The 9,506-nt window shown below is 42.9% G+C and overlaps 1 protein-coding gene across 2 annotated transcripts in view; it reads left to right on the forward strand.

Annotated features, from left to right (window-relative positions):
- Window positions 1-6,976, forward strand: part of LOC109522879 (zinc finger protein 32-like) — a 16,069-nt gene extending 9,093 nt beyond the window's left edge. The window contains exons 2-4 of one of the 2 annotated variants that reach the window (XM_019881712.1): window positions 2,365-2,533; window positions 3,263-3,399; window positions 5,603-6,976. In XM_019881712.1, the coding sequence (XP_019737271.1) occupies window positions 2,365-2,533; window positions 3,263-3,399; window positions 5,603-6,768 (1,472 nt within the window). In that variant the 3' untranslated portion in view covers window positions 6,769-6,976. The remainder of the gene's footprint in view (window positions 1-2,364; window positions 2,534-3,262; window positions 3,400-5,602) is intronic. The other variant, XM_019881714.1, reaches the window with a different exon arrangement.
- Window positions 6,977-9,506: the final 2,530 nt, after the last annotated feature.

Genomic DNA, 9,506 nt, shown 5'->3' on the forward strand with positions numbered 1-9,506 from the left:
AGTTCTTTTTCTCCTTTTTCTGTACATAATTACGATACGATCACCCATGTTGTGAATTTGATTTTATTGTGTATTTTGTTTTGTTATGGAGGATGTTTTGTTAAGGGAGAGCCGACAAGAAAGTCGCATGTTATGTCCGAGACCGAGACCCCAATGCGACTTCATCTAGCCCTCCTGCCATACTGTGTTGCAGTATTTAAAGAAGGAAAAAGCCACCTCCACATTATTATTGTTATTATTATTATTCGTGTTATTGAGGCGGCAGCATCGTGGAGCTCAAGACAGTCACAGTTGTGACACCCGTCACATCTCCTCAGATGATGTTTAAGATCTGACAACCAACGGTCAAGCTTAGCACCAGGAAGGTCCGGATTGGCTTCCATGGCCTGCATCACAGACTTGGAAACGCCCTTCAAAATGGCTGCTCGGAACACTCCTCATCTCCTTTGGGAATGAACACCAAATCTGAGATAACACACTCAGGGAGGGGAAACAAAGCGTTTAAAGCTGTGGACAAGGTCATGTAATTTTCTCGTGTAAGGGCCTGATTGTCGGGGAGAGAAGAGAAGCCTGAGTTTTGCAACAAAGTATTTAATTGTGAAAGCGGACATGCTTGTGTTAGGAGAATGCGGATTTCACCTGCTGTTAACATTTGTCCTGTAACCGCTCTCTGCGCTGTTTGAAGAGAAGGATTTTCGCAAGATTCTTCTGGGTCTGCAAGAATCTGGTTCGGTCCAAAACGGGGTCAGGGTGTGCATCTGAAAGAGTCTGGACATGACAACTCAATTTTTAGAATTGATTTTGTAATTGAGCAATGTGGAACCTGTTGTCCATCTCTTCATTTGAAGGATGCGTGTCCAGCAGCATAGAGAGCAGCTTCCTGTTCCAGTTTCAGTTGGGCAGCATCTCGTTCAGCGCGAAGGGCACGATTCTGCTCTTCTGCCTCAGTGTTTGCTCCGTCTTCATGTTCAGTGGTGATTTTCTTAAGTCGATCTCTAATATGTTGTGGAACCTCTTGTTGTCTGTTTAATTCTGTCATGTATAGTCTTATCTGAGTCAGACGTGTGAATGGGTCGGCCTTCAAGTCTGCAACTTTTCCGAATTTATCTTCTAATTCTCTCATGGCAGCGGTCACCCCAGCAGGCAAAGTTTCTGCAACTTTATTCATGTTTGATGTCTGTTGTGAGTGAATGAGAGACGTTGGATCGTCTACATCGACTTCAAGTCGGCCTGTAGTTACATTCAATATTGGAGCCTGAACTTCACTCAGCGCTTTCCTAATTTCACGGCAAGGTGACAGCATGCATGGGCCAGTTGGAGACTATGTTGCAAGTAGTTTCTCCTCCGAGTAAGATGGCAGCGCAGAGGGCCTTTTGGGTGTTGGCGGTACCAGACCAACACTTCCCTCCCTGATGGCCACGCGGGACAACTTTAACACACATCCCATTGCCATCATCCTTGCTCTATCTTTCATTTCAACAACTTTCTTGCAGTTGAAGACATTGGAGGAAACCTTCCATCCTCACAACACTTCCTCATCCAGTCTGTCAGTCGTTCTTTCTCACTCGCTCGTTCTTTTTCTGGTAACCCATCCACACACACACACACACACACACGCACACACACACACACACACACACACACACACACACACGTCACATGCATTTCTCACTTATTCACTCAATAACACTCGTTCAGAATGGTTTGGTATTTGTCTCAGATGGAGCCATTCACTTTCCCTAATAAACTCTCCCTGCATCTTTTTTTATTTTTCCTGATTTCATATTTTTTTGTGGTTTAGTAATTTTTTGTTTTTTTGTTTTTTTTTTTTGAACGTTTGAACCTCCTCTTACACAGAAGAACCCGATCCAGGGTACCTTTTTTTCCGCGAACTTCTGTTCTCTTTATCCGTGAATATTTCTCTTTTTTGCAAACTTCTATATTTTTATTCCGAGAATATTTCGCTTTTTCTTACTTTTTGGAAACTGTTTGACTGTATTTTTTTCTGGGTGGGGTGGGGGGTTCATTTGATGGACATGTCAGCTAGCTCCCATTGGGTGCTCTTTTCCTCATGGTTCTCTGTGCCTTGCCATGTCTTTTTTTAATGTAGTTCATCAGGGTGCGCGCGCGTGTGTGTGTGTGTGTGTGTGCGCATTGGCATCTGGTGATATGTATCTGTATGTTGTGGAGGGAGGAGAAGGATCCTCTTTTTATGTTGTAATTTAGATGTTTTAATTGCACTTTTGAGTTGCACTTTTATGTTTGAAAAGTGCTATCCAAATTCACTTTCATTGATTGATCTGGCTCTTCTAATAAACTTCGTTCTAAATCGAAACCATAATTCCACACGTGTTTGTCTTTCAGACATCAGCGAAGATGTTTGTCCTGAGAGGCTGGGTGCAGAGACTTATCACATTAAAGAGGAAGAGGAGAAAGAAGAGGTATCCCACTTGAAAGAGGAAGAGGAGCAGCAGGCCCAATATATTAAAGAGGACGAGCTAGAGCACCCTTGCACGAAAGCGGAGGTGGATGAGCCTAGAGGTAAGATCTAAAGCCCGAGTCCGACCCGACCAGACCCGAGGCCTAAAATGTCAATCATTGCTTCAGGTCGGGTTGCTGACTTTTTAAAAATGTCACTGTGATCCAAACATCACAGTGCACTGAGGCGTTTCGAGGCTCTGAATAGTTTTGGCCACGAGAGTCCGTGGTTCGCAAAAAAACAGAAGTCGCCTCATCACAACACGTACTCTACTAAACTATTGCACTGGCAATTCAAAGAACTCCTTCCAGTCTCTGTCGAGTATCCACCCGTCATTGTTTTTCTTTGTCTCTCTGCTTCTCTCTCAAAGTGCCGCGCTAGATTCATAAGGACGTACTGCTGCTGTGGTTAATGGCCCAATTTTCAACCCGTCAAAATGACGGGACGGCCTTAAATTTTTCCCATCAACTCCTAAAAAAAAATCCATCAATGATGGAGAATTGTCAGTTAATGTATCCTCTGCAAAAACAGAAATATAAAAGATGTAAATGTTCATACAGTCTTGTTTAACTTAGATTTCGTTACAAATGACAGGCTTCAATTTGTTATCATAAATCACCCCTCCTCCTCACGAGTCCTCACAAATAAAATATGAAATTTCGGGTTTTCTTCGGGCTCGGGCCTGCAAATCAAGTTAATTGGTCGGGCTCGGGCCGGGTCGGGCTTTAATACCCGCGGGCCGGGTCGGGCTGGATTTTTTGGCCTGATCTTACCTCTAGATAGGCCCCCTGACATCAAAGAAGAAGAAGAGGAGGAGGTTATCTGCAAGGTGCCCTTTACTGGTGTCCTTCTGAAGAGTACAAATGAGGCCGACAGAGAGGCTCCAAGCAGCAGCTCATATCAACAAATGACAACAAAAGGTGTTGGAAACCACCAGGAAGAATCAAAAACAGATTGCCTCTGAGCTCCACGATCAGACAGTGAAAACGCGTGCGCGCGCGCACACACACACACACACACACACACACACACACACACACTGATGAACCGTATTAAAAAAAGACATGGCAAGGCACAGAGAACTAGTGATGGGTCCATGAGGTGTCATGAAGTGTGTTGACACAATGACACACTCTGTTGATACTGTGTCGCTGACCACTGACACCTGCTGCACTTTCAAAATCCCTGCAGGCAAACCACTTGACAGACTGAACTGATTGATTTGATGATGAAGTGTATACAATATCATTCACATCTGTGCATTGATATTGTATTATTCAATATGTTTGAATAATGTGAAAATTAGGTAAATGAGGATGCTTGTGGGCTTTGTCTTCACAAATTTTTATTCAGAAAAATAAATTGCTCCAGTGTTTTGAATTTCAGTCTGTTGCGTTTCTTACATGCTATTTCAATACCCTGCTGTGGAGAACACACGCTCGCATGGCACTGGTGATGCCGGCGAACAGAGAAACTGCTTTGCGAGGTGGAAGAGGTTTGGAAAAGTAGTGTCTTGGGTCTTCGATTACAACAGCGGGTCTTGACTGCGTGCAATTTTCCCCTCTGCCAGGTATCGCTGAACTTCAGAATAGCATCAGCTGTTGCACTTTTTCCCAGTCTCCCTACCTCATTATCCAAATATTGCCACAGGTCGTCTAAAAAACCAAACCTAACAAAATTGGCATTTTGAAGTTTCCAAATAAAACAAACTAATAATGATAAGTAACATGCCAGATGTAGTTGCAGAGGTGCTATGTGTTGGTATATGATATTTCTGTATGGCAAATTTGACATTTCACCTGCAATAAAATATGTGAAACGTAAACGAAGAGCTACCTTGAAATTAATTTCAATTAAAATGGAATGAGACGTCAAAAATCCGAGTGACACTTGGTGAGACAAGGAGATTTGAATAAATATTTTATTCTCCAAAAGGAAATCAAAATGGCTCAACACGGCGGACAATTTGCGTTTCTCCGGGAGCTGCTCCATAATATGCACATACTGTAGCAACGCCACTCGAGTGAAACACGCCTCAGCAGTCGATCGTCCACTGCTCTCTGCTGTGCGTGAACTCACCTGGTTCAACCAATCAGCGCTGACGCAAACCACGTCACATTTCGAAGAAGCTTTGAACCACGACAACAGCTAAGCTAGCTAACCTAGTTTAGCTTTCTTAGCTGAGATGGCCTAGCTGGCTAGTCGCTGCATCACAAAACAGATTGAGTGTTTTGATTTTCCCTAAAAATGTGCACAAGGGGAAGGGTGGAGTACGAGGAGCAACATTGTGGGGCAAAAGAGGACAGCGGGGCTGTTTTCAACATATCTTGATCTTGACTTGGCTCACGCGGAGCAGGTTTGGTCATTACTCGTTTCTCTATAGGTCACGTCCGACTTTTCTTCCTGTCATTAACCATTTTACGCGATGTCTGATCCACAGGTAAAAGGACACTTTGATTATCTCCTCTTTCTGGTGAAAGGACACTTTGATTCTCTCTTTCATCTCAAACTGCTTTAAACAACAACGCGTGTGAGGGAAAAGTGGTTAGGATTGCACGACTGTCCGTGTTGTGGAGCATGTTATGTGTTGTGTTTATTATTTTAGTTTGTTAACTGTTTTGTTAAGTGCTTTGTTATCGCTGCAGCTGTTGTGAAAGTGCTACATAAATGAGGATGTATTGTATTGTATTCTGTCAAAAGCGGTCAAGAGAGTCAATTGACTTTTTATTACTTTTCTCCCATTTATCTTTCCTGAACTTGAGGACTGCGTTCTTACATTTTGGAAACTTTTTTGTTTTTTTCCAGGGAAGGGGGGTTGATTTGACTGACACGTCAGCTAGCTCCCATTGGGTGCTCTTTTCCTCATGGTTCTCTGTGCCTTGCCATGTCTTTTTTTAATGTAGTTCATCAGGGTGCGCGTGTGTGTGTGTGTGTGTGTGTGTGTGTGTGTGCGTGTGTGTGTGTGTGTGTGTGTACGCGCGCGCGCACGCGCAGCACATGCTCATGGTATCTTGTGATATGTGATATGTATCTGTGTTGATGTGTTGATCGGGCTCTTCTAATATCCTTCATTCTAAATCTAAACCATAATTCCACACGTGTTTGTCTTCTTGTGTCTTTCAGACATCAGCGAAGATGTTTGTCCTGTGCGGCTAGATGCAGAGCCTTATCACATGAAAGAGGAAGAGGAGAAAAAAGAGATCTCCCACTTGAAAGAGGACGTGGAGCAGGAGGCCCAATATATTAAAGAGGAGGAGCTACAGCACCCTTGCACGAAAGTGGAGGCGGATGAGTCACCTGACATCAAAGAAGAGGAGGAGGAGGAGGTTATCTGCAAGGTGCCGTTTACTGGTGTCCTTCTGAAGAGTTTAAATGAGGCGGACAGAGAGGCTCCCAGCAGCAGCTCATGTCAACACATGACAACAAAAGGTGTTGGAAACCACCAGGAAGAATCAAAAGCAGATGGCCTCTTTGCTCCACGTTCAAATAGTGACAACACGTCGTCAAATGCAGATGATGATGAGGAGGAGGATGAAGATGAATCTGAAGGTGATCTGACATGTAACACACACAGCAAACCCTGGAAATGTTCTCACTGTGGGAAAATGTCTGCGTGTCAAAGTGCTTTGGAATTACACGTCAGAACCCACACTGGTGAGAAACCTTTTTCCTGCTTAGTTTGTGGCCAAAGATTCTCTCATAAGGGACACTTAAATGTTCATAAAAGAATACACACTGGTGAGAAACATTTTGCATGCACCGACTGTGGGCAAAGCTTCTCTCGTAAGGGACACTTAAATGTTCATAAAAGAACACACACTGGTGAGAAACCTTTTGCCTGCGCAGTTTGTGGCCAAAGATTCTCGCATAAGGGTAGCTTAAAATGTCACACAAGAACCCACACTGGTGAGAAACCTTTTGCCTGCGCAGTTTGTGGCCAAAGATTCTCTGATAAGAGAAACTTAAAACGTCACACAAGAACACACACTGGTGAGAAACCTTTTGCCTGCACAGTTTTTGGCCAAAGATTCTCATGGAAGTATCAGATTAACACTGGCATGACCCAGAGGTTTTGGTGCTCCCTAATATTGCCAATGGTGTCCCTTTTTGGGACATTAGTCCAAACACCTTTGCCTGTCTGTTTGCCCTTGCACTCTGTCCCACAGGGGGACAGTCTTGGGGGTGATCTCAGGATGGGATCCCGGGATGTCCCAAAAGGGACACTTCTGGGTCATGCCAGTGTTTTAAGAATCCCAAGTGTGTCTGATGAGACAAGCAGTCATCCTTGAAGTTTTCACTTCTCATCTGAGCAGGTTTCAGTGTGTTTGTGTGCGCCAAGGCTGATTGTATTGTATGTACCTTCTTACCGGGATGCTGAAGTTTTCTTTTAGTGCATTGAAAAGTTTATTTTTTGGTTGTTGTAATGAATTAGAAAATCTAGCATTTTCATCAGGGTTATCATACTTTTGGAATCTCCATTGGAGTTAGTTTTCATTTGGTTGTTAGTTGTGGTTTTTAAATGTAGTTTGTCGTATGTCGTTTTCAGAGGAGGTTTGGTCATTTGTATTAGTTCGTTTTTTTTCCTCCTCAAAATTCAACAGTCCTTGAATCATATAAAATGTATTTTGTCTTCACTTTTGCTACATGTGCTCATTTCTCCCCACACACTTGCTGTCAATCACCTTTGCTGGCGCTCAGAGTTGGAAAGGCCAGTTGGGATGTGGAGTTTTTTTTTTTTAATGAGCAACGAAATTATATTAATCTAATCTGTGCACAAAATACTAATTTGTGTTTATTTGATGTAAATGTTAGTGTCTCTATCCTGTATCATTTGGGCCATGAATCACATATTACAAATGTCAGTGTAATTATTTTTTGCATGTGATGCTTTTAAAATATCACTGAATATTCACTCACTTTGTCTCAGTTTGAACTTTTCTGGGTTCAGTTTAATTGTCTTTTGTCCGCACCGCTTCCTGGAAAACCCCTGGACTTCTTCTAATCCAGTCTGTGCCACAGTCCACAGGAATGAAAATACCTCTGATCTCAAGGTTCGTTCGCTCCTCTTTCAGAGGCCTCATCATGGTGCCGGATCACGTCGCTTTGGTCATTGCCACAAGTTTCACACTTTCATCCACTTGCATTTTGTATTCTCCAGCCAGACAACCATCTCCTGTGAACAAATCTACAAAGTCTGTTTTTATCTGTTCCATTGTCCTTCGGTGTTGCTCTCAGCCAGCCATTTTGGTGCCCTCAACATAAATGCTTTGTCGTGTCCCATCCCACACTCTCCGCACTACCTCTGCCAGAAATGAATAACATCTGCGCATTTGTCAGTTTTGGTTTATTTTACAACATATTAAGCAAAAATATTTTCCAAAATAGCGGAGCCCAGTGGTGATAAGCGCATCGACCTCACAGTGCAGAGGTCGTGGGTTCGATCCCGGGCCATGGCCTCCATGTGTGGAGTTTGCGTTTATTCCCCAGGCCTTCGTGGGTTTTCTCCGGGTACTCCGGTTTCCCCCCACATTCCAAAAACATGCATGGCAGGCTGATTGAACACTCAAAATGTGTCCCTAGGTGTGAGTGTGAGCGTTGATGTTTGTTTGATACAGAAAAAAAAGGTTTACTCTGTACCTGATTCATTTGCATTGCGTTCACTGCGCTGGATAGGTTTTCATGTGCGCTGAGAGTGTGCGACCAGTGTGCAGTTGTGCAGCTTAAAGGGAACATTGGTGCCATTGTATCTCAGGTAAAAGTAAATCGAAATGAAAGGTATGGCAAGCCATTTGAACATTGATTCCACATCCCTGATGTCAGACATTTGTGTGTTACACAAGTTCGGTCTTCAGCACTAGTTGGACAATCAGCCAGCCGCACTAGTGATGCACTTTGTCGTACTAGTTGCAACCAAACTCTGACTAGTCATTCATTTTCATCAACTAGTGCCACTTTAGTCCAACTAGTGCTGACAAAAATTAAACTAGTGACCCCTGGAAGCGCACTAGCAGTGGCAACTTCCCAGCTTGTCAGCTTTTTAATGCCCTCGTGGCCCACTGGACCATACTAGTGAGGTTCAAAGTCTTACTAGTTAACTTGTAAGATTAAATAAAGTGTTAACATGTTCACTAGTGAAACGTGGATTCTTCTAACATGTTAACTAGTGGCCTATGATTTCCTGCACTCGTTCATTAGTGGGAGCTGAAATATCCACTAGTTAACGAGTGAAGGATAAAACATTGATGAGTTCACTAGATTAAGACTCTTAAAACCTTGATATCAAACTAGTGAGTCCAAAAATGTTACTTGCTCACCAGTGATGCCCCAAATATCCACTAGTTCCACGAGTGCGACATTTTGACTTAACTAGTTCTAGTGAAGTCAAAAAAAACTAGTTCTAGTGAAGTCAAAATGTTGCACTCGTGGAACTAGTGGATGTCACCCTTCTCACTAGTCGACTAGTTAAATGGTCTTTTGATTTGTTAGTTAACTAGTGACGACAAAATGTTCACTAGTACAACAACTGAAACACTAATGGCTCACTGGTAACACTAGTTACACTAAATGCTAATCAGGAGGCAGGACTGTGCCAGAAGTGAACACCCCCTCTTGGCTCCCTGATAAGATCTCTCCACCCTGCAAAAAATTAACCCTGTAAAGCCTGATTCTGAGCTTTCACAATTATTTACTGCCCTTTGCGTACTATCTATACAGAAGGAATCAAGCAATTTTCACTAGTCAATGCATCTCTAGGTGATGTTTATTTATTATGTACACGGAGATAAAGGGTAATGGTTCAGCTCTACAGTAACTTTCCACTTTTATATATGTATGCTATACGAAATGAAATTAATACAGCACCATATACAGTGATGGCAATGGCGAGTGATGAAAAAACGGAAAGGGGCGTGGCCTGGACGGGGGCGTGGTTACTTACAAAAGTGGCACTAAACATGCTGAAGATGAAGTGTATTAAATTTACACACGATTTGAAACTTGAACAGAAAAAAATCCCAAGATTACCACT

The sequence above is a fragment of the Hippocampus comes genome, unplaced genomic scaffold, assembly GCF_001891065.2.
Source record: "Hippocampus comes isolate QL1 unplaced genomic scaffold, H_comes_QL1_v1.1 scaffold219, whole genome shotgun sequence".
NCBI classification, from domain to species: Eukaryota; Metazoa; Chordata; class Actinopteri; order Syngnathiformes; family Syngnathidae; genus Hippocampus; species Hippocampus comes.